The sequence below is a fragment of the Cucurbita moschata genome, unplaced genomic scaffold, assembly GCF_002738365.1.
Source record: "Cucurbita moschata cultivar Rifu unplaced genomic scaffold, Cmos_1.0 Cmo_Scf00001, whole genome shotgun sequence".
In the NCBI taxonomy this organism is placed as follows: Eukaryota; Viridiplantae; Streptophyta; class Magnoliopsida; order Cucurbitales; family Cucurbitaceae; genus Cucurbita; species Cucurbita moschata.
In genome coordinates, this window is record NW_019268517.1 from 9824213 (window position 1) to 9846972 (window position 22760).

Consider the following 22760-nt stretch of genomic DNA (forward strand, 5'->3'; position numbering starts at 1 on the left):
CTAACAAATATCGTCCTTTTTTAACTTTCTTCTTAAGATTTTTAAAACGCGTCTACGAAAAAGAGGTTTCCAAACCTTATAAAAAATGTTCCGTTCCTTTCTCCAACCGATGTGGATCTCAGACGAAATTGATTAATTTTTCAATAAAGGTAGCTGGTGTCACGCTTACAATATTGTCTAAAAAAAACATATTATATAAATAATTAATATTTCATGAATATTTAAAATGTGTTGGGCGGAAAAAGAAAAAAAGAAAAGAAAATCTATTCTTACACGTGGCGACATCGCAGCTCACTCAAACGCACTACACCCGTCAGATCAAACTCATTTTTGTTTTTTTTTTTTAAATAAAACAGATGGTAAGGGGGACCCACACACGGACGGTATTAAAGGCTGAAGGACCACCATAACAGTATGGACCTACGACTACACACGAAAGCCCGTTAGATTTTAATGAATATCAAGTGCTGAGCCCACCCCGATAGTTAAAACGCTTCCATCAAATGAGCCCGGGTCATGTACATTACAGGCCCATGCCCAATTTCTGACCCGCTAAATCGCACCGGATCTCCGCCAACCCGATCCGCGATTTTTTCAGATCGAATTCCATCCACACGTTTTGTTGATGGAGATGCCCAATCACGTACGCTTCAACGCCCAGAAGATCTGAATTCCCGAATGTAAAGCAATAAATCGTATCGTTCCCTCTTATTTCTCCGGCCACTCTGTACAGAATACGGTCGCCGGTAACTGTCATCTCGGCGCCGCGAAACACCAGCGTCACCGCCGGCAGCGGCGGGAGACGGGTTTGATTCGTTGGAACTCGGTAGCAAAGATCCATGGCTCCTTGGAAAACGAAATTCGGATCCTCGGAAACACGAAGCGAACCGGCGGTTTGGTTCAGGAACTCGTCTCGGAGAACGGTGTAAGCTTGCCCCAGAAGGAAAGTGAACTGTGTGCCTGAATCGACCATGGTCTGACCGGCGCCGGTGTGGTCCGGTTCGAAGGCCGATTCCGGTATTGGAAGTAACTTGTTGGAAACTTTGATTCCTTGCAATTGAACCGTGTAAGCGACTCGATCGAAATACGGCAATGGCGTGGATATTTGGATCATTGGAGTGTAATTCAACGGAGCCAACCATGAAAAATTGGCATCTCCGAGTAATAACAAACCGGGAAAATCATATTCCGATATGCAATATGAAAATTTGGGGAAACCCATTTGAGAAACAAAAGACAAAGATCCACGATTCATACCCATTAATCCGGTGTTTTTGGAGTCTTCTTCATTGTTGGAACTGAAAATTGAATCCATACAGCCGAAAACGACATTTGGAATACCGGAATTTCCGATGTAAAACGTATCGGCGGCGAGATTTCCTTCTGAAGAAGAGGCGTCGGCGTAAGACAGAGTAGCGTGACAGAGCTGATTTGAATCACACGATGCCGGAATCGGAAAATCCCTTGTTTGGTCGGTACACGTGGAGGAGGAACAAGGGATAGGAGTGTACGAAGAGGACTGGACTGGGTTGAATGTTGAAGATGAAGAAGAGGAGTTTTGTGATCTGTTACAGTGGAGCCATGAGAGTTCGCTGCCAGTGTCGATGACCATCGTGACATTCTGCGGCGGCGTTCCGACAGTCAGAGAGACAGTAAGGCTGACGTTATGCCGGAAAGGGAGCTTGTCGGGAGATCGCGGGACGGATTCAGGCGGAATCACCTGGGTTTTGAGGGGCAAAATAAGGGCTGGGTTCAATGAGAAACAGAGTAATGGATTTTGAAAGACAAAAACCAGAGAAATTAAGAAGAAAGAGAAACAATATTTGAGAAATGGGTTGTTCAAGGGATTTAAACTTATACAATAATCCCTCATTTTGTTCTTCTTTGCTTCCTAGAAAATTGGAATTCCAAGTTTTTTGGGGCTGTCGGAAGAAGCAGAGTGAAATGAATCTGAGGAAATTCGTGTGCTCTGTTTTGGTTTATTAGAACAGATTGTTCATAAAATCTTTGAAATCCTTTGAGAAACTTCTTCCCTGCGAAGATCCGACAATAAAAAAGACCAATTATTAAAAGAAAATCAATAAATTCCAAAAAATAATAATTAAATAGATCTATTAAATTCAAAATCAAAAGTTAAATAAATTTAAAAATAATAAATTTGTAATTAAGAAGGCTATAAATTGTTTTAAAATTAAAATTAAATGTACAATTTGGCTACCCTATTTGGGGAAATTATTGGAAAAGGACACCTAGGTGTTTCAATTCATTGAATAATAAAATAATAATTATAGTGAAAGAATGCAACATATTTAACTCTATTATTTTTGGCAATATTAATTGAATTTATAATTTTTTATTTTATAAATATATATTTTGATGAAAATAACACGTGGAAAAGAAATAGTCAGTAAATGGGTCGCCGAACCAGAGTCAACGTTGAGTTGACACGTGGATATTGCCTGCCAGATCAGCAAAATCATTAAATTAATAACTGGAAGGTTTCTGAATTAAAATCATGAGATTTTAGTACAATGTATGGTTTTAAAATATATTATAAGCTCAAGGTACATAGACTTATAATATATTTTAATATTATATTACAGTCACATTAGGAAAGGGCGGAAAATATAAAATAAAATAAAGTAATTTATTTGTCCACTTGATTGAGCTTGCCCAGGCCATTGCAACGAGAACAAACGATCTGAGCTTGGTCTTTACGAGCGGCATTCGCCCTCAGCGCCGCCCCCGACTTCCGGACAAACCCTGCGCCGTCGCATACCGGGCACCTACGGAGGACCAGACCATTCAAACAGCGGTATTAAACGGCGTTTTTAAAATGAGTTCAATATGAACAAATGGTTTATAGGAGAAATTGAGATTTTGCTTACAGGTCTTTGCGAGAGAAGAGTATAGGGAAGGCGGTACCAACGAGAGCCACAGCGACGGCGCCGGCGATCAAATACGTGGTGCCGTCAGCGGAGACGTCTCCGATGGCGGCGACAATCGTAGAAGTTCTTTTCTGGTTGCGGCTGCTTTGACGGAGAGACAACGCCGATGGTCTTATCGGGTGATTGGACGGCGGAAAGGGGGCGGCGGCGAGATGCTTGATGGGATCTGCAGAAGAAATGCGTGGAAATGAACATAAGGACGCCATGATCGAAGGCAATGACTGAATGGATCGAGGTTTTGCGCTTATATTTTGATGGTCAGAATGGGATTGAATATGGATAAAGAGATGTTTTGGAGATCAACTATGGATAAGGCTTTGTCCGACTTCAGGCTCTGATGTTTTGTGTGGATAAGGATGGCCCACCTTCTGGATTTTATAGTGTCATTTTTTTGGAAAGTTAATACATTTTATAGCTAAATAAAAAAAAAGCTCTACCAATCGAAAAATAAATCTAGCATTAATTAAAGATTACAAAGATATAAAAACTCTCCCTAACAAAACTGTGAGGCTAGTTATTATAAATGGTATTGAAACCAGTTATCGAACGGTAGCCCAATGTGCCAAATGAGTGGATTGTGAGATCCCACGTTAGTTGAAAAAGAAAATCAAGGGTGTGAGATCTCACATTGATTGGAGAGGAAAACTAAGGGTGTGAGAATCTTTCACTAGTAGACACGTTTTGAAATCTTGAGGAGAATCACAATATCAGTTAGGGGTGGACTTCGATAAAAAAAAAAAACCCGAATCCATTTCATAGTGACAAAAGCAGAGTGGAAAAACGTGTCAAGAACTCCAACTTAGAGAACCAAACAAAGAAACATGGGTAAGTAAATCCAAACATCCTTTGCACTTCCGAGTGGAGTGCATTGTCCAGTCTCTTGTCTCTTCTCACAGACAAAATCCAAAATCCAAATGGTAGAAGACATGAAAAGCCTTCATCTTGCATCATACAAAGAACCTCCATTTCCAATAACAAAACAGAGCTCCTCGGTTCATATTGATCTGGCTGGATGAGCCTTCTGTCCTTTACGTTACGATATCAGTACAAAATTCCAACAATCATAGCTTGGCTTACAACAACAGCTGATGGCATGACTAGACAGGAATCAGCACAAATTTCGAAAAAGTTCTCTAAGACATATGAACTTACTTCTTTTATGCCAAACAAAACGAATAAACTTCCATTCATTCTCCCAGCAATCAACCATGGAAAAGGAGTACAGGCTGTTGTGCTGACAATTCATACAACAAAGAAAGCACTTTGGTATCCTCTGATTGGCAGCATAAAGGAAACGACACTTGGAATAAAGCTACATTTGGTTTTGATATCAAGTTAGAAAACTCCTGAAGTTGCACATGCATTCAACTGGCATCCTTACATTAAGAAATCATTTTTATTATAACAACTCAAGTCCGCACACTGTCCAATGTCTGACTCTGATACTGTTTATAACAACTAAATCCTATCGCTAGCAGATATTCATAGTTTTAAAACGCATCTACTAGAGAGAGGTTTCTACACCCTTATAAAGAATGTTTCGTTCCCCTCTCCAACCAATGTGGAGATCTCACAATTCACCCTCTAATACTATTTGTAAAAGTCCAAGCCCAATCCCAACGTTACATTTATGATATCAAGTATATTGGTGAACTAGAGTGGGCTTAGACGATTGTCTCAAGGGAATAGTTAAGTTGTATGTAGGCTGGGGCAAACAGACACAAATATCAAAAGAAAAAGATGACAAGCATGTGGGTGGCCAACATACAAATGTGCATAAAGGTTTCAAACGAGAAAGCCAATGAAAACTTGAGCTTTTTCTAGAGCCAAGAGCCTATTCGAGTACACCAGCATGGGTTTGATAATAATGCACATTAATCAACTTGTTATAAACAAAAATCTCCACCCATGGCCCTGAATGAAAAGTTCTTCAATGTAATAATACAAAAGAGACCATACCTGAGTATTAAATTATCCCCACCCTATCAGCTTTGTCAATCTGCCTTCCTTAAAGAGGTTGGATCCTCCAGAAACAGAAAGGTGGGATAAGAGTTCCTGAGTGAGATGAAATCTGTGAGAAAGACGTAATGAGAGTAAGCTCAAACAGACAATAAAAGTTCCTTAAGAATCACGAATGCCACTGAACAATGTCTGACAGAGGAATCTTAACTTGAAACCATGAAAGGTAACGATACAGACATACTAAAAACAGTATATTTTCGTATTTTTTAAGGATAAGACCTGCCTTGCAGTGAAGTTACAAGGTTACATTGCTACTAAACATCCTTCTAACCTCAAACAGCAACAGACAACCAAATATTTGAACTGCCAAAAACCGTTGATCAGGCAGATTGTACAGCCCTCTCCCTTCCCTATCTTTCTCTACATATACATGTCTCCCACAGTGTCAAAAACTTCTCCAGTCAACTACATATATGTTATTGAATCCTGTATTTCTTTTTTGATGTATAGCTTATATACACCTAGTAAAACAAAAATTGGACATACTACACGTTGTCCAAAGGACCGTTATGCATTCCGTGTCGCTTGCAATTTCTAAAGTGAGTACATGGTGTGGGAATTCAACCTCTCTGTAAGTATAACTAAGAAGGAAACTTATAGTTCGCCTCGGACTTGGACGCCATAGGGTGATTATTCCTCCTTGAGCGTCTATTAATTAACGTAGCAGAGAAGCTCCTTCATATTAAACCAGGTCCCGAACTAGAACGACGGGATGAACTTCTAAACCTCCCAAAAAAGGAGGAGAAACTGCGTAGAAGACGACGAAAACCACCACCTTCGTTTGATCTTCCTCGGCTCGACGCCCATGTAATCCTCCTTGGAACACCACTGGTGGTACTAAAACTACCATCAATTTCAGTGTAAACAACAGGAAGGTTATGTTGGGTAGCTTCCCTACCCCAAGTAAACCTTCCAACAGCAAATCCCCCACCCGGAAGCCTCCAAATTGTTAATCCAACAACTTCTTCAGCAGACGCAGGGGAGCTTCTGCCACTGTTGGTAGGCAACTGGTGCCGACAAACAGGACAAGAATTCCGGATAGAAAGCCAAGGAAGTATGCAATCCGAATGGTAAATATGTTTACACGGCATTTCTCGAGCTTCAGAGTCGAGCTCAAATGGCTCCTTACAGACCGCACAATGCGATTCCATAGGCACATGACTATCAAGAATCTTAACCACAGGCAACGATTCGATTGCAGCCTTAGAAGCCGGTGGTTGTTCCAATGGGCTAACCCCGTTCACCTCCAGCTGCGCCAATTGATTGAGAAGACGATCGAACCCCGATCCCATCAAGAACTCGGATATATTATAAGGTAAAGGGCGCAGGCTAGCCCCGGTACCATCATCATAATAAATCTCATAATTTCCTCCACCTCCAATATCATTATTACTAATAGCACCAACATTAGAAGGATTGCGTAGAACAATGATACGATTGAAAGGGGAGCGATCCTCGCTGTTTCTTCCGCTGCGGCGCAATCTCGGAACGAAGAAAGGGTCTGGGTCGGAAGCGTCGTCGTGGTACATCGCAATAGCTGGAAATCGACGATCAAACGGAAATAGAGATGGCGGTAACCCAAATTCTTCAACGAATTCTCAACCGGAAACAGGACAACAGACCGAATCTAGGATATCGAACCCATTGCATCTGTAGCACAGAGATCTCGATCCCATCAATCGATCAATCGAACGAATGGCACGAACTCCTTTACCGAATAAACCCTAACTATATAAAGTTTGGTAAAGAAATTGATTGAAATTACCGATTCAAATTCGATGCTCATAAATAAACGGACGCCAAGAAGCTTCAAGAATCCAAAAATGGTCGTAAGAAAGGATGCCAAGATTGCAGAAACGCTTCGCCTTTTTAAGTGCTGTAGTAAAATGGAGAGACGGAGAGATTCGCAGCAGACGAAAAGAATTAAGGTTAAAGTAAATTGCGTGGAACCTTCAACAGCGAACGCGCCGCCGCTTGTTAGAGCGTGGAATTTACGCTTTCAGCCTTTAACTACTCAGCTAATTACATTACATTAATTTATAAATAAATAATTAGCATTAATTATTATACGTTGTCGCCATCCGCATGTCTTCCATTTGAATAATCCAAACAATTACAATTATATAAATCCACGTCATTTTTGTTTTTCTAAAAAAATTATATTTTTATTTATTTCAATACAATATTTTTTACTTCCTTATCCCATGCCAAATTATAATCTCGAGATTTAAATGGAAGTTATACTAATCAACCATTAGAGTGCCGCTAATAATATGAAATTTTAATTAATAAATACTTTTAAAAAAACGTGCACTACACACGGTTGAAAATTAAACATATAACTATTCAAGCTCACCGGGATATTGTACTTTTTTTAATTTTTCCTTTCAGACTTCCCTTCTCTTAAAAGATGGTTGGGAGTGAGTCCATGTTCACTAATTTAGGAAATGATTATGGGTTTACAAGTAAACGAATACATTCGAGGCCTTTTGGGGAAAGCTTAAATCAAAGCCACGAGAGCTTATGCTCAAAGTGGACAATATCGTACCATTGTGGAGATTTGTAATTCCTAACATGGTATCAGAGTCATGTCCTAAACTTAGCCATGACAATAGAATTCTCAAATATCGAACAAAGATTGTGAGCCTCGAAGGTGTAGTAAAAAAGTGACTAAGGTGTCGAATAAAGGGTGTACTTTGTTCGAGGGCTTTAGAGAAAGGAGTCGAGTCTCGATTAAGGGGAGGCTGTTTGAGAGCTCCATAAGCCTCAAGGGAGGCTGGGTCATGACAAATGAGTATTAGAGTCCAACATCGAGCAGTGTGTCAGTGATGGCACTGGCCCCCAAAAAAAGCGAATTGTGAGATCTTACATTAGATGAAGAGGGGAAAGAAACAATTTTTACAAGGATATGAAAACTTATTTCTAATAGATGCATTTTGAAACTGACGGTGAGACGATACCGGTCAAAATAGACAATATTGTTAACGATGGGCTTGTTTGAGGTTATGATGGGCATGCCCATCAAGCGATTGACTTGCAGAGACTTTAAGAAGAAGCTGAACCTAAGGCCACCATCATTGACCACAGAGTTACGAGCTTGAAGAACATGGTTTGAAACTTTGAGAGCAGTGGTAACCCACATAGAAATGAGAGAGGATTTCATTCAAATGTGGGCCAAACTTATGGAAACAGAGTCAAACCCATTAAACTCTTGACTCATGAACACAAACCATTACTTTTCTTAAATGTTACATCACCAACTAAGAATTTGAGGACCCCAATCTTTTTTACAGATCAAACAAAGAAAAACGTAATTTTTTGACTTGATTTTGGCTGCCTTGGAGCTGTTTGATCTGTTTTTTGCTCACTTGGACCTGTTTTTGCTGTTTACAAATCAGTCTCTGCCACTTAGAAGCGAAAGAGACGTGGAAATAGAAGCAAAACTCATATCCATATCTCGATTTCCAGTCAACGAATTGGTGCTAAACTTGTTAAACGAAGAAGAAGCAAACGAATTCACAAAAGCATCGAACCCTTCACTGTTCTTCCCTCCTTCCATCACTCTCGGCGCTGAAATCTCGTCGGGAACGCCAATTTCTCCCTCCAAAAACCGCACCACCTGCCTCATACTCGGCCGTGCCGCCGCCGTGTCGTTCGAACAGAACAACCCCAATTTCAGAATCATAACAGCTTCAACCTCATTGAAATCTCCTTTCAATTTTGGATCCATTACTTCCAGTAATCTCCCTTCTCTGTAATTCTCCCATACCCAATCCACCAGCACCAATTCCTCCGACGACACTTTCGGGTCGATTGGCCGCCGTCCGCAGGCCACTTCCAGTAGCAGTGCGCCAAATGCATATACATCTGAGCTTGTGGTGGACTTCCCTGTTCTGGGAAGCTCCGGCGCCAGATATCCCAATGTTCCGACCACCCGCGTAGTGCTTGGATTCGCCCCGTGCTCGTACAGCCGCGCAAGGCCGAAGTCGCCGAGCTTCCCGTTCATCTCGCTGTCCAGCAGAACATTACTGGCCTTCACATCTCTATGAAGAACCACCTATGTCATAAAAAAAAGACATGAACAAACAGTTAAATTCACAGTCACTTAATAGCTCACGAACAACTAGCTTTTTGATTTATGAACCTGTTCGTAGCCTTCATGTAAGTACAAAAGACCGGAGGCAACGCCCTGGATGATCCGAAACCTCTGATTCCAGCTCAAAATCACATCCGGCTCATCAAAAATGTAGTTATCCAAGCTTCCATTAGCCATAAACTCATAAACCAGAAGCAGATCGCCACGGCGGCGACACCATCCCAGTAACTGAACCAAGTTCCGGTGACGAAGCCGACCAATACTAGCAATTTCCGACACAAATTCCCTCAAACCCTGTTTCGATTCATGAGAAATTCGCTTAACAGCCACTTGGGTTTTCGTATTTGGTAAAGTTCCTTTATAAACCTTCCCAAATCCACCGCGACCCAGAAGCTCTTTATCCCTAAATCGCTTAGTCGCTTGCTTGAGCTCCTTGTAAGAGTACCGATGAGGGCCAATTTCGAGCTCCCATGATTCGATTATGTCCGCGGTTTTTATCTTCCAAATGATGAAAACAGCTACACAAATCGCTATTATCACGATTAAAACAGCCGTAATGGAAACCCCAATCGTGAAACCAGTGTGATTCTTCTTCGGACCTGGAACAGACGGCAAAGAGGAAAGATCCAGAGACTGGGCGGCGCCGTTCATACTGAAACTCCATCCCAACACATAGTGAGAGCTCGCAAGAAGCCCTGTCGAGGCGGAGAACCCAACATACATAAACTCGTGAAGAATCGGAGAGAGATCTACATTAAACGACAGAATCGGCTTCTTGGGTTTGGTCGAAAACGGTGAAAGCGCCACGGTGAGGGAATTTACAGAGGAATCATAATCGATCCACGCTTGAACTGGCCTCCCACTTTTTAGGGTTAAGTTTTGTTTGGTGGGTCCGTCGTCGACGAAATACGAAGCTGTGGTAGAGGCATTAGAGACCATATTATTGAGATTGATTCCGACATGGTTGTCGTTGATGTCGCCAAACTCGAAATCTTGAACGGTATCGAACTCGACAGCCAAGAGATGGTTCGAGAAGTTCCCGACATCGGTGGCATTGAGAAGGCCTAAATACTGACTGGGTAATCCACGGAGGGTTTTGGAGGGTGCGATTGTGAAGGCAAGGCCATGACCACCGAGGGTTGGATACTCGGGGACGACGGCGATGGCGAAAGCGGTGGAGAAGGAAAAAGCTTTGCCGTCGGAGGAGTTTTTGAAGCGAACAGGGGAGGTATAAAAGGCATGACCCTGTAGTCGACTGGTGTCGTTCGTGAGCTTTAAGATTCCATTCGGCTCGATCTTGGCGATGTCCGTGAGAGATAAGTTGGCTGCAGCGGCGGCGTCGTGGAATCCGGCGAAGTAGAGCTGCTGCGACGCGGCGGGGGCGGCGAAGAAGAGGAGAAAGAAGAAACAGAGGAGAAAGAATTGGGCCATGGGAAAGGGAAGGATTGCGATCTAGAAGGGTATGGTGCGAATTTTGAAGAAATTTGGTGAAGATTGGGGGATAAGTAGTGCCATGGCAAGCAGATTTTGTTGAATTGAACGCTACAGAAAGAAATAGATAAAGAGAAATGAGAGTAAATGACAAATGTGAAGTGGACGAGTGAAGAAGGCGATGGACCTCTAAAATGGGCCACTAGCCAAGCTAATCCATCACAATTCATACCCAATCAGTACACTCGTGTCTCCACACCCTTATAAACAATACTTCGTTCTCCTTTCGGGCTAATGAATTTCACAATCTACTTCCTTCGGGACTTCATTCTCCTCTCGGGCTAATGAATCTCACAATCTACCTCCTTCGAGACCCAACGTCCATACTGACACTCGTTCCTTTCTCTAATCGATGTGGGATCTCACAATCCACCCCTACTGACACTCGTTCCTTTCTCCAATTGATGTGGGATCTCACAATCCACCCTTTTCTGGAGCCCATCGTTCTCTCTGGCACACCGCCCCTGTCTCACTCGTTCCTTTCTCCAATTGATGTGGGATCTCACAATTCACCCCTTTCTAGAGCCCATCGTTCTCTCTAGCACACCGCCTCTATCTCCACCCTAATCGATGTAGGATCTTACACATGTTAGACGAACACAACTCTCCACAATGGTATGATATTGTTCACTTTGAGCATAAGCTCTCATGGCTTTGCTTTGGCTTCCCCAAAAACGCCTCATACCAATGGAGAAAGTATTCTTTGATTATAATAAACCCAAGATCATTCCATAAATTAGCCCACATGGGACTTTCATCATCTAACAATGCACACTCTCATGATCTACTTAACGACATGTCATTCACACATATGAATGAGATCCCCCCAAACTGACTATCCACACATTACATATTAAATACATGCACATCTATCACGTTCATCACGTAATCGAACATGCAACACAAATCACAAAAAAATATATATATCCATCCTAACCTTCAGGTTCATTAGGAGAGAGTCACATTCAACAAAACAACATAAACCTAAACTATAACTACTCAAGCACACCGTTAGCAAATATTGTCCGCTTTGGTTCATTATATATTTTGTTCCCTTCTCTTACGGACGTGGGTTTGGCTAGAGATCTCACATACAAAATATTGCTTATAATAGTGTGAAAATCTCTCCCGATAAGTTGCCGTGGAAGTGGACTGGTATAAATATTATTAGATAAAAATGACATTGGGAGTATAATTTTTAACCTAGGATACAAGTCAAACTCCCACGTGCTTTTCCCCAAAACTGACCGTGATTAGCTCCCGGTCACCACAATTGTTGTTTACTTAATAATTATTAATTACATTATAAATTTAATTTCATTTTTATGATTTTATAAGATTGATTTGATAATACTTAAAAGAATTTAATTATTGCTTTATTAAAATGAATCTTATTTTAGCCGAAAATTAATCTAGAAGGGATTTGACGAATCAAATTTATAATTTAATTCCAAGTTGCTCAATTTATTCCGCAAAGTTTGACTTTTTTTTTGTCAAAACAATTCAATGGGTGCAGACCATTTTATTTCTATTTTAAATTTATTTTCTTACTAAATATGATTACTACTATTTTAAATGTATTAATATAATTTCGGTCTTTTTTATTATTTAACCATTTTTTCGATAAATTAAATTACAACTTTATAATTAAAAAACAATTTACCAATAAAGGAAAATGGAGCACTCCAAAGTCATATTTCCAAACTTGACTTTAATTTGTCCCTTGAGTGGACTTTCGAGTCAACGGTTTTTTCCTTTTGTAAGAAGAAGCTTTTGTCATTATTAAAAGAATATATTATTGCACCAAAATTATTTTATTTAAATAATTTTTTAAACATTAAATAAATACAAATTCTAAACGCTACATTACTTCCAAAATAATTTAAAATTAAAATAATAATCATAATAAAGAGAAATTATAAAATATTATGATTCATTTTTCCATTACGTAATGATTTGAATCAGGATTCCACGAATCAAATTTGACTAAAGATCTTTAACGGTCAGATCTCGCATAAGTTTTCGAAAAGTCTTATATCAATACAGATAGTATTTCTTACTTATAAACTCACGATCTTTTTTATAAAAGTCAATTGAGTATCTTGAGATAGCGAATAACGCTTAGCTGAATAGCGAGGATTGAACCCTTTTGATTGTTGCGTACACGTCTTTCATTTCGGGTCTTTCATTTGGGTACTCATTTGTACATTTCAAACCTAGATTCAAAATACTAATGAGATGATCCATTGTGTTCATATGAAAGCAAAGTTCTTTTAATCTTTCATCTAGAATATCGATCACCGTGTTTGGAATAGCAGCTTCTACCCATCTCTGTAGGTTCGTTTCTTCACTGAATATTTGATCTGTTGGGCTTCTTTGTGTTAGCATTTCCAGAAGAAGAATTCCATAGCTGTAAATGTCTCCCTTTCTTGATATTCCAACGCCATACCCGTACTCTGTATTAAAAATGGAGGTGTAATGGAAGTCCCAATAGAAAGAAAGAAAGTGTAACAGCTCAAGTCTACAGATATATCGCTGTTAGCTTTACGGTTTTTAAAACGCGTTTGTAAGAGAGAGGTTTCTATACTTTTATAAGAAGTAGTCGTTCCTCTCTCCAACCTATATGGGATCTTAGAATCCACCCCTTGAGGCTAGCGTCTTTGCTGGTACACCAACTGGTGTTTGGTTCTAATACCATTTATAACCGTTCAAGTATGATGCTAACAGATATTGTCTGCTTTAGCTCGTTATGTATCGCTGTCTGCCTTGCGGTTATTAAAATGCATCTGTGAGAGAGAGAGAGGGGAGTGAACAACTCCTTATAAGAGCGTGGAACCTCTCTCTAACAGACACCTTTTAAAATCCAATTGATGGCTATAAGTGACGGGCCAAAGCACTTTGGTTAATATCTATTAGCGGCGGACTTCAGCTATAACAATCCAAGCCCATCGCTAGCAGATATTGTCCGCTTTGGCCTATTACATATCGTCGTCAACCTTATAGTATTTTAAATATGTCTACTATGGAGAGGTTTACACACACTCATAATGTTTCGTTCCCCTCTCAACCAACGTGGGATCTCACAATCCTCTCCCCTTTGGAAGTCAGCTTTCTTGCCGACACATTGTCCAGTGTCTTAACTCTGATGCTATTTGTAACAGCTCAAGCTCACTGCTATTAGAGCTATTCATCAGATGGTGCAAGATACTGATTGAAGTAAGGTTAAACCCTTTACACATGAGACACGTTTTAAAAATCTTGAATATCTACGAGGATAGATTAGTCTAGTATAAAAGACTACCTGGTGCAATGTAGCCGATGGAACCTCTTAGCCCACTACTAATGCTCTGACTATGGCTCGTAGAATCGCCTTGATCTTGAAGAAATCTTGCCAGCCCAAAATCAGCAACATGGGCGGTCATGTCTTCATCCAGAAGAACATTGCTCGGCTTCAGATCGCAATGAACTACAGGAGTTTCGAATCCATCGTGAAGATACTCCATTGCAGCCGCTACGTCTAGCGCTATGTTTATTCTCTGTTTCAGAGGCAGCCATCGCTCTGATCGCCCATCTCCTCTTCCGTGAAGCCAGGTTTCCAAGTTTCCATTCGGCATAAATTCCAGAACCAATGCTTTGAAATCCAAACTGGAACAAGCACTCAGGATCTTCACCAGGTTCCGATGCCTTATGTTTCTGAGAACTTCACATTCGTTAACAAAACCTTTCATTCCACCTCGATGGTCTAAATCGATTACTTTAATGGCGATTGAGTTTCCGTCTCTCGTTATGCCTTTGTAAACGGATCCGAAGCTCCCCTTTCCGATTAGATTTTCATGGGCGAAGTCTCCCGTCGCATGTTTCAATTCGTAGTATGAATATGCCCTATGAACCCCTTCCAATAAACTCAAATCTGTGTCCATTTTCGCCACTGGTTTCCTTCTTATCCAGAACAAGAAAGCCGTAGCAATTGCGAGGCATGCACCAATTCCTCCTGCAACAACTCCTGCAATTAATTTCCCAATTTTTCTTTTGCCAGTTGAGCCAACAGAGCATTTTGGTAGTCCAAGTTCAGCAATGCCGCCGCAAAGCTCGGGGTTGTCGGATAGAAATACGGCTGATATGTTGAGAAATATGCCACTTTTAGGTACTTCTCCTTGTAGTTTATTGGAAGAGAGGTTCAAGTATTGGAGGTATTGGAGGTCATCAAGAGAAGGGATTGTTGCAGACAACCTGTTCGATGAAATGTCTATGAGAGTTACCACTTTCAAATTGGCCAATGAACTGGGAATTGGTCCTTCGAAAGAATTGCCAGACATGATCAAGTACTCAAGATTCAAGAAGTTTCCTATGGTGTCTGGAATGGCTCCGGAGAGTTGATTTGTGGCGACATCGAATAATTGAACCATCAATAGCTTGTCAATTTCAGAAGGCAAAGAACCTGTCAAGTTGTTGACTGAAACGTTGAATTCTAAAAGATTTGGGAAGCTAAAGATCTCCTTTGGTAAGTTCCCGCTCAACCCATTTTGTGATAGATCAAATACGAGTAGACGCTCACAGTTTGTTAAACTGAGAGGAATTTTTCCACTTAATTTGTTATCATTGACTAAAAACAGAGAGAGCTCACTTAGATTACCAAACGTTTCAGGGATGGAGCCTGACAGAATATTTGATTCTAATGATAGCACCTGCAAGTTCTTGAGGTTTGATAATGAAGAAGGAATGTTACCTGTGAAGGAATTTGAAGGTAAAGATACAGAAATGAGGCCACCCAAGTTTCCTATTTCACTAGGGATGCTTCCACTAAATTGGTTTTCTGCCATTAGAAGCTTAGAAATATGAGCTGACAAGTTTCCAATGGACCGAGGAAGCTGTCCCGTGAGTAAATTTGTGGCCACTGACAACATTTTCAGGTGAGTTGAATTGATAAGTGAAGTAATAAAGTTGAGACCTTCCTTTCCATGGCTAGTTAGGTAGTTCATTTCAAGATTCAGTTCCTGAATCCTTTCTAGCTTCCAAAATGAAGGAATTTCTCCTGAAATTTGGTTAACTGATAGGTCAAATCTTTCGAGTTTGGAGGCATTAGAAAGTGATTCAGGGATTTGGCCATCAAACATGTTTCCTCCAAAAAACGCAATGGAAAGATTACTTAGTGCTATGAACAAATTAGATGGAAGTTCACCAGAAAACTGATTCTTTGGTAAAGAAAGCATATTCAAGGAAGAAATGTTCATCAGTTGAGCAGGAAAATTGCCGGAGATTTTGTTATCTCCTAGATGTAAATACCAGAGTCGATTGAGACGACCTAGTTCATCTGGGATTGGACCCTCTAAATTATTTGTAACTACATTCAACTTGTTGAGAGAAGATAGATTACCAAATGAAGAAGGGATGGTTCCTGAGAAGTTATTTCGGCCGAGATTCAAATCGTAAAGTGCTGATAAGCTACCTAGTTCTGATGGAATTCTACCACGAAGCTCATTCCCGAAAACATCAACGACACGAAGCATCGAACAATGGCTCAAAGATGGTGGAATGGTTCCATGAAGGCTGTTGGAACTCAAGTTCAAAACTCGCAACCGAAAGAGGCTATGAATCTCCGGTGGAATTCTCCCGGAGAAGTTATTCCCTTGAAGCTCAAGACGGCGAAGAAACGAAAGGTTGGTGAGGTGAGGAGAAATCGGTCCAGCTAGCGAGCGATGTTCAAGTCGGAGTCTGATGACTCGACGCCTTTTCAGGTTGCAGAGAACACCAAGCCATTTGCAGAAGGAACTGTTTGGATGCCAAGAATCCAAGGCACCATGTGGGTCAATGAGTGAAGATTTGAATGAAAGCAGAGCTTCCTGATCAGTGTTGTTGTCAAAGGGAGTATGAAGAACAGCTTGAGAATAGTGAAGAAACAGAAAGTAATGGCAAAGGACAAAGGTTATGAAATTGGGAGAAGCCATGGATGGAAAGTGCTTGTATTAAGCTAAAGATTCATCAAGTTAGTTGAAGCTGAGAATCTATATGGTGTGGAGTATGAAATGGGGGGAGACTAACAAATAACAATTTATTCTAAATTGAATCTTTTTCTTTATATGTTCATAAATTTGATAGCAACATGTCATAAATTCCATGAAATTCATGAAAGCTAAGGACGACTTAAACTGTCTTATTGCTTGACTTGCTTGACTTGACTCGCTTCAATGTTTTAAAACGCGTTAGGGAGAGGTTTCTTACACTTATGTAAATGCTTCGTTCCGTTCTCCAATCGATGCGAGATCTCATAATCCACCTCCCTTCAGGGTCCATCGTCCTCGTCAGTACACTGCTCGGTGTCCACCTCTTTTGGGGCTCAGCGTCCTTTCTGGCACACCGCTCGGTATTTGGTTTTGATACCATTTGTAACAGCCCAAGCCCACCGACCCACCTAGTAGATATTGTCTTTTTTGGACTTTCCCTTTCGAACCTTCTCTTAAAGTTTTTATTTTCAATTCTCCAGTTAACTAAAGGCTCGAATCATCTTTCAAATTATTGTAACAATAAGCAACTCGGAAAAGAAAGCATAAAAATTTATTGCATTTCAGTTCTACCATTTCATAATTTCATAGTTGCATCGAGTATTTAGGTGCTTACAAGATGCTACAATGAAATCACTTGCAGGCGGGAGCTACAAAGTCAGGAAGGACAACAAAAGCAATGGACCAACTAGCAATATGTATATAAGAGTTGCTCTGACGGTAGACGGGTACAAGATTTGGTATGTCTCCCTCTTTTGTAGTTTCCAATGGATTTCCATTTAAGAGTACCGTGGAGCTTCGAAGTAGACCATCTTTTGGAGTTAAATGATATTCTTCTCTTAAAGCTGTTCTTTTTTGTCTATCCTTTAAATGAGAATCATTTGTCCGAGTATTGCTTTTACGCAAGCTCATGTTCATGTCATTTTGAATGGTGATTAAAAAGTTAGTTGTGTTGCTCAAATTGATGAGAAGTAAGGTCACACCCGACTACACGAAAATAATAAATTAGAATCAATGGATGATATCAAATAAAAGTTTATTATATTAAACTCTAAAAATGACTTCTTACTCTTCCTCTTGAGCAATGAGCGTAGCTACGAAGGTCAGAAGACACCTTATTGTCAATTTTGAGAACTCCCGGCCCCATAAGTCGGTGAAAGAGAAGTGCACTAATAAAAAATACCAAAGGAAGTGAGAGTTTGTATAAATATTATGATCAAAAGATAGAAGAAGAAGAGATATTTGATTACCCGTAGTAATCTGGTGTAGGAAGTAAAGTTGAGGATTTGAGGACGCCATAGAATCCACCGATCAAAGTCTGCCTACAATATACTTTCGTATTGTACAAAGAAGCCATCCCAAGCTGATCCAAATACCTAATACATTCAAGTCATTCTTTAAACCCGAGCATTCTTTTTTCTTTCATATTCAAATGGGGAAAATCCTAATAAGGAAAAAAAAAGGTGAACCAAAGTTGTTTACCAAAAACTATTGATAAATGTATCGGAAAGATGAGGACTTCCACCCTGATAGGCTCCACCCGCTTCTCCAACCCAAGCCGCAGCCCACGGGGCATTCTTTTGAATTACATTCTCGAGTTGTTCAAATGTGTTTGATACTTGAGAAAGATACGTAGAATTAACGAATCTGTAAATCAATTTGGGGTCATGACCTACAAACCAAAAACAGGTTCTCAATACTCATATTACAGTTTGGATACATATAACGAGAATGGTAGCAAGAACAGTAGTCAAACCTGCACCCATGTTATATATATGATGAGTGAGAACATCGACAGCTTTTGGTCCAGTTTTTCTAACAAATTCATCATACCATGCCTCATCAAAGAATGCACCTGGTGCAACAATCAGAGGTTTTTGTTGGGAGTTATTATACAAACGATCTATGATTTCTCGAAGCTTGAGAAGATCTTCTGCGTATTGTGCTGCAGTAATACTTGCACCAATACTAATACGTCCCACCAATTCATTGCCTGTGTAGTGGTGGCATATGCCTCAGTACGCATGAATTATGGTCATTAAATCAACCGAGAACAATTGACTTCTAGTATTAGTTAGCTTACCGAACTCCCATGAATTTATTTTATAATTCTTCTCTACGGTGTATTGAATAAGAGCCTCGGCATTGCTATAATTCCATTTTCCTTCCCATTGAATTCCTTTTGTATTGTGCTTACCCAACAGAGCATTCAAGCCAAAAGTCACAATCGCTCTGTCGTCGGATTAAAAGAAGTTTCAGTATTCAAAAGGGGAAAAGAAAGCAAGAAAAATTAATAAAATAAAGAGAACATACCCGGTATTATTGAAAAAGTTGTTCAAATCATCCCACCGTTCCATATACAAACATCCCACTGAGAAGTCAAATAACGAACCTACGATTGCTTGAAATGGGTGACAGGTTCCCTTGAAACCAGCCCCGACGTTATAGATCAATTTGTCTTGCAAAGTACCTCCTACTCTAATCCTTACCGACTTGAAAGCTAATGATAGAGAGCAAATTAAGGTAAATTTTTAGAAGAAACAATATGCTATAAAAAGATTATCGATGCATTACAAACAGTCAAACCTTGAACTGCTTTGTTAAGGATAGGAAGAGTTAAATCCTGGAACAATAAAGAAAAAAAAAAATTGATTAATAAAATACTATTAATTGTATTTTTTTCTGATGAACATGTATATTCTCACCAAGTTGAGCATCGATGCATGACCATCCCAAACACAAAGTTTGGACCAACGACACTCGTCATGAGGCCAAATGTCTAAAGTTAAGCAAACGAAATTTTCATCTGTTTCTGCTATCGTTTTGGTTCCATCAATCACAATTGTACCCATTGTTGTGTCATGACCCAAAATGATTGTGCCACGACCTAAAATGGTTGGGACGAAAGCAAGAACACAAATCAAAAGGATTTGGTATCCCATTATTGAATCAAAAAACAGATCCCCAAATCCTAAAAAGAAATATCCAACCCTCGAGATTCAGATTGAAAGAACAGAGCGATGAAAACAAATGGAAGGAACAGAGTTTATATATACTCATAGTAACTTTTGTTTTTTTAACTCTCCTAACATTAATGGCTTTCAAAAACGGTAAATTTATGTAATGCATTAAAATTCAAATATGGTGAGTTTGAATGGGTTGAATTTCATAACTTCAATACTTAATTAAGTATTGTTTTTGTTGATTGTGCCATATATCCCTTTGCTTAGTTAATTCGCATTTCCATATACAAACAACGCACTGAAAAGTCAAATAGCGAACCTTCGATTGCTTGAAATGGGTGGGTGACAGGTTCCCTTGAAGTCAGCCCCGAGTAAATTAGGGTAGATTTTTACGAAGAAACAATATGCTACAAAAAGATTAATTATGCATTGCAAACCGTCAAACCTTGAACTGCTTTATTAAGTATAGGAAGAGTTAAATCTTGGAACGATAAAGAAGAGAAAATTGATTAATAAAGTTTTTTTTTTTTCGATTTCATATATATTCTCACAAGTTGAGCGTCGATGCATGACCATCCCAAACATAAAGCTTGGACTAACGACATTCATCATAAGGCCAAATATCCAAAATCAAACAAACAAAAAATTTCAACGGTTTATGCTATTGTTGAGTTTCCATCGACCATAATTGTTCCCATTCTTGCATCATGACCCAAAATTGAGAGTATTCTTTGTTTATAAACCCACCCATGATCATTCCCTAAATGAGCAGATGGGAGACTTTCATCATCTAACAGGGATGAAAGCAAGAACACAAGTCAAAAAGATTATGTATTCCATTATTGAATCAAACTCGTGCAACTTAAATAAGACCAAACGAAGAATCTCGTTGATAAATCATTAATATATCAAATTAAGGAATTTTTTATTAAAGTTTGGGTGGATTGTCTCTATGAGTTGATAATTATATTTTAAGATTAATTTAAGGGGGGAGAAGATAGAAATATGGGAATGAGTTATGTGTTCATTCAATTTGGTGCCCAAAGCATGAATCACGTGGTTGCCCAAAGGGCAGTGAGTGAGTATTAAAATGGGTCTAACCCAAACTCCATATCTTAATCAATCCTAGCAGCCATGGCGAACACCGACAGAGATCAAAGATGGTCGCTTCAGGGGATGACTGCTCTAGTCACCGGCGGAACCCACGGCATTGGGTACTCATAATTTCCAGCTCCTCCTTTCCCTTTTGGTGTCTCTGTTCTAACCCATTTATTTCAGGCGAGCCACGGTGGAGGAGCTTGCAGCATTTGGTGCCACTGTCCACACATGCTCGCGAAGCCAGGGGGATTTGGACAAATGCCTGAAAGAATGGGAAGAAATGGGGTTCAATGTAAGTGGGTCTGTGTGCGATGTGCATAGCAGAGAACAGAGGATGCAGCTGATGGAAACCGTGTCGTCTCTGTTCAATGGAAGCCTCAACATTTTGGTAACGAAAATGAGAAAAATGGTGTGTTCATAATGGATGTGTAAGTGTTTTAGTATGAAGCTCTGTTTTTGAGGTGTTTCAGGTGAATAATGCTGGGACATGGGCGTACAAGAACTCCGAAGACGTTACGGAGGAAGAGCTTTCGAGTGTTATGAGTACCAATTTTGAAGCGTCGTTTCATTTTAGCCAACTCGCTCATCCTTTGATGAAAGCTTCTGGTAATGGAAGCATTGTGTTCATGTCCTCTGTTGCAGGCTCGATGTCGCTTCCACTATCTACTGCATACGCTGCATCCAAAGGTAACCCACAATTTTATTCACCGATAAGTAGCACACAGCTAGTAGATATTATTTTTTTTTAGATTTTCTCACTCGAGCTTTCCTTTTAACGGTTTCAAAACGCTTTTACACCCTTACAAAAAATGCTTCGTTCTCTCCTCTAACCGACATGGGATCTCACAATCCACCACTCTTGGGGTCCAGCGTTATTGTAGGCACACCGTGTTGAGGATTATTGGGAGTGAGTCCCACATTGGTTAATTTAGTGGAAGATCATGGGTTTATAAGTGAGGAATACTCTTGGGGTCGAGCGTTATTGTGGGCACACCGCTTATTGTCTAGCTCTGATATCATTTATAACCACTCAAACCCACTTCTAGCATATATTATCAAAAGGGAAAGCGAGTGTTATTGTGGGCACACCGCTTATTGTCTAGCTCTGATATCATTTATAACCACTCAAACCCACTTCTAGCATATATTATCAAAAGGGAAAGCGAGCGTTATTGTGGGCACACCGCTTATTGTCTAGCTCTGATATCATTTATAACCACACAAAACCCACTTCTAGCATATATTATCAAAAGGGAAAGCCTGGAAAATAAATGCTAGCAATGGACTTAGTATGTTACAAAATGATATCAGAGTCAAGTTTCAAATGGTATGTCGGTGAAAGAATGAGTGATTGAATGGTTGATAAGAAGATTATATAATAAAAAGCGAGAACGCTCTATATATATAGAAAGAATACAAAAAAATATTTAGAAACTGACAGCAATCTAAACAAACACGTGATCTTTAACACGGATGCTGGCGGATATTTAATCAGATACTAACTCTAAACAAACACGTGATCTTTAACAAGGTTACTGGCCTCCAAGAGGGTGAATGGGAACGAAACATGATATGTAACTGGCCAAAACGGACAATATTTACTTGCGGTAGGGTTGGACGGTTACAAATTTAAATTAATCTTCAATATTTAGAGTATGTTCTTACAATGGATTTGTTGATGAAGCTGCCATAAACCAAATCACAAGGAACTTAGCATGCGAATGGGCCAAAGACAACATCCGCACAAACGCAGTGGCACCATGGATCATCAAAACTCGCTTTGTGAAACCTCCCACCGTAAGAATTTCAATTCAAATCCATCCTGGTTGGGTTCTACAAACTTATAGCTGAATCTTTGTCCCATTTTCATCAGGATGATCCGATCCATGTAGAAGTAATGAACCACATGCTGTCAGTAACACCTCTCAAACGTGCTGGGGAGCCACATGAAGTTTCTTCAATGGTTGCCTTTCTGTGTCTTCCAACAGCGTCTTATATTACTGGACAAGTTTTGTATGTTGATGGTGGCCACACCGTGAACGCTTTCCCCATCCCCAATGCTTGAAATCCTTCAAACCCTTCTGTTTGGTCTATCTGTGTCAAGATGCCACTAGAAAATTTACCATTTTCATTCAATAATTTA

At 39.9% G+C, this 22760-nt stretch overlaps 6 protein-coding genes across 10 annotated transcripts; 1 reads left to right on the top strand and 5 right to left on the bottom strand.

Annotated features, from left to right (window-relative positions):
- Positions 1 to 242: 242 nt before the first annotated feature.
- LOC111452070 (aspartic proteinase PCS1-like) lies at positions 243 to 6957 on the bottom strand. Of its 4 annotated transcripts, none has more exons than XM_023092613.1 (5): positions 5190 to 5647; positions 4908 to 5019; positions 2889 to 3114; positions 2426 to 2786; positions 243 to 2033 (listed from the first exon to the last, which is right to left on the bottom strand). In XM_023092613.1, the coding sequence occupies exon 5, from the start codon at positions 1871 to 1873 to the stop codon at positions 524 to 526; it is 1350 nt and encodes a 449-aa protein (XP_022948381.1). In that variant the 5' UTR covers positions 1874 to 2033; positions 2426 to 2786; positions 2889 to 3114; positions 4908 to 5019; positions 5190 to 5647; the 3' UTR covers positions 243 to 523. The 4 variants fall into 4 exon arrangements, 2 of the variants coding, with proteins under 2 accessions (XP_022948381.1, XP_022948372.1); XR_002712079.1 differs by lacking the exon at positions 243 to 2033 and adding an exon at positions 6736 to 6957 and having other exon boundaries at positions 2477 to 2786; positions 4908 to 5533; positions 5620 to 6620; XM_023092604.1 differs by having other exon boundaries at positions 4908 to 5647.
- Positions 2648 to 3154, bottom strand: LOC111461414. Its single transcript, XM_023104961.1, has 2 exons — positions 2889 to 3154; positions 2648 to 2786 (listed from the first exon to the last, which is right to left on the bottom strand). The coding sequence occupies exons 1-2, from the start codon at positions 3152 to 3154 to the stop codon at positions 2648 to 2650; spliced, it is 405 nt and encodes a 134-aa protein (XP_022960729.1).
- LOC111452049 (L-type lectin-domain containing receptor kinase S.4-like) lies at positions 4374 to 10671 on the bottom strand. Of its 2 annotated transcripts, XR_002712077.1 has the most exons (3): positions 9115 to 10671; positions 8247 to 9027; positions 4374 to 4387 (listed from the first exon to the last, which is right to left on the bottom strand). XR_002712077.1 is itself a non-coding variant. In XM_023092578.1 (2 exons), exons 1-2 carry the CDS (start codon positions 10495 to 10497, stop codon positions 8365 to 8367), a joined length of 2046 nt encoding a protein of 681 aa, XP_022948346.1. In that variant the 5' UTR covers positions 10498 to 10671; the 3' UTR covers positions 8096 to 8364. The 2 variants fall into 2 exon arrangements, 1 of the variants encoding a protein (XP_022948346.1); XM_023092578.1 differs by lacking the exon at positions 4374 to 4387 and having other exon boundaries at positions 8096 to 9027.
- A 1969-nt stretch (positions 10672 to 12640) lies between these two features.
- LOC111461581 (LRR receptor-like serine/threonine-protein kinase EFR) lies at positions 12641 to 16567 on the bottom strand. Its single transcript, XM_023105195.1, has 2 exons — positions 13859 to 16567; positions 12641 to 13013 (listed from the first exon to the last, which is right to left on the bottom strand). Exons 1-2 carry the CDS (start codon positions 16500 to 16502, stop codon positions 12679 to 12681), a joined length of 2979 nt encoding a protein of 992 aa, XP_022960963.1. The 5' UTR covers positions 16503 to 16567; the 3' UTR covers positions 12641 to 12678.
- Positions 16568 to 17189: 622 nt separating this feature from the next.
- On the bottom strand, positions 17190 to 19470 carry LOC111450381 (heparanase-like protein 1). Its single transcript, XM_023090471.1, has 10 exons — positions 19262 to 19470; positions 19143 to 19179; positions 18870 to 19056; positions 18640 to 18788; positions 18313 to 18549; positions 18039 to 18228; positions 17807 to 17932; positions 17626 to 17725; positions 17461 to 17543; positions 17190 to 17415 (listed from the first exon to the last, which is right to left on the bottom strand). Exons 1-10 carry the CDS (start codon positions 19406 to 19408, stop codon positions 17190 to 17192), a joined length of 1482 nt encoding a protein of 493 aa, XP_022946239.1. The 5' UTR covers positions 19409 to 19470.
- A 1172-nt stretch (positions 19471 to 20642) lies between these two features.
- On the top strand, positions 20643 to 22716 carry LOC111446688 (tropinone reductase homolog). Its single transcript, XM_023085616.1, has 5 exons — positions 20643 to 20733; positions 20798 to 21005; positions 21088 to 21304; positions 22302 to 22414; positions 22491 to 22716. The coding sequence occupies exons 1-5, from the start codon at positions 20654 to 20656 to the stop codon at positions 22680 to 22682; spliced, it is 810 nt and encodes a 269-aa protein (XP_022941384.1). The 5' UTR covers positions 20643 to 20653; the 3' UTR covers positions 22683 to 22716.
- Positions 22717 to 22760: the final 44 nt, after the last annotated feature.

Coding starts and splice junctions, on each gene's coding strand:
- LOC111452070 (XM_023092613.1), bottom strand. CDS start 1,873: ATGAGGGATTATTGTATAAGTTTAAATCCCTTGAACAACCCATTTCTC.
- LOC111461414 (XM_023104961.1), bottom strand. CDS start 3,154: ATGGCGTCCTTATGTTCATTTCCACGCATTTCTTCTGCAGATCCCATC. Junction 2,787..2,888: donor CTCTTCTCTCGCAAAGACCT/GTAAGCAAAATC, acceptor GGTCCTCCGTAG/GTGCCCGGTATGCGACGGCG.
- LOC111452049 (XM_023092578.1), bottom strand. CDS start 10,497: ATGGCCCAATTCTTTCTCCTCTGTTTCTTCTTTCTCCTCTTCTTCGCC. Junction 9,028..9,114: donor TACATGAAGGCTACGAACAG/GTTCATAAATCA, acceptor TTTATGACATAG/GTGGTTCTTCATAGAGATGT.
- LOC111461581 (XM_023105195.1), bottom strand. CDS start 16,502: ATGGCTTCTCCCAATTTCATAACCTTTGTCCTTTGCCATTACTTTCTG. Junction 13,014..13,858: donor CATCGGCTACATTGCACCAG/GTAGTCTTTTAT, acceptor TTTTTAATACAG/AGTACGGGTATGGCGTTGGA.
- LOC111450381 (XM_023090471.1), bottom strand. CDS start 19,408: ATGGGTACAATTGTGATTGATGGAACCAAAACGATAGCAGAAACAGAT. Junction 18,550..18,639: donor AATAAATTCATGGGAGTTCG/GTAAGCTAACTA, acceptor ACCACTACACAG/GCAATGAATTGGTGGGACGT. Junction 17,416..17,460: donor AATGACATGAACATGAGCTT/GCGTAAAAGCAA, acceptor TTTAAAGGATAG/ACAAAAAAGAACAGCTTTAA.
- LOC111446688 (XM_023085616.1), top strand. CDS start 20,654: ATGGCGAACACCGACAGAGATCAAAGATGGTCGCTTCAGGGGATGACT. Junction 21,006..21,087: donor ATGGAAGCCTCAACATTTTG/GTAACGAAAATG, acceptor GAGGTGTTTCAG/GTGAATAATGCTGGGACATG. Junction 22,415..22,490: donor GCTTTGTGAAACCTCCCACC/GTAAGAATTTCA, acceptor CATTTTCATCAG/GATGATCCGATCCATGTAGA.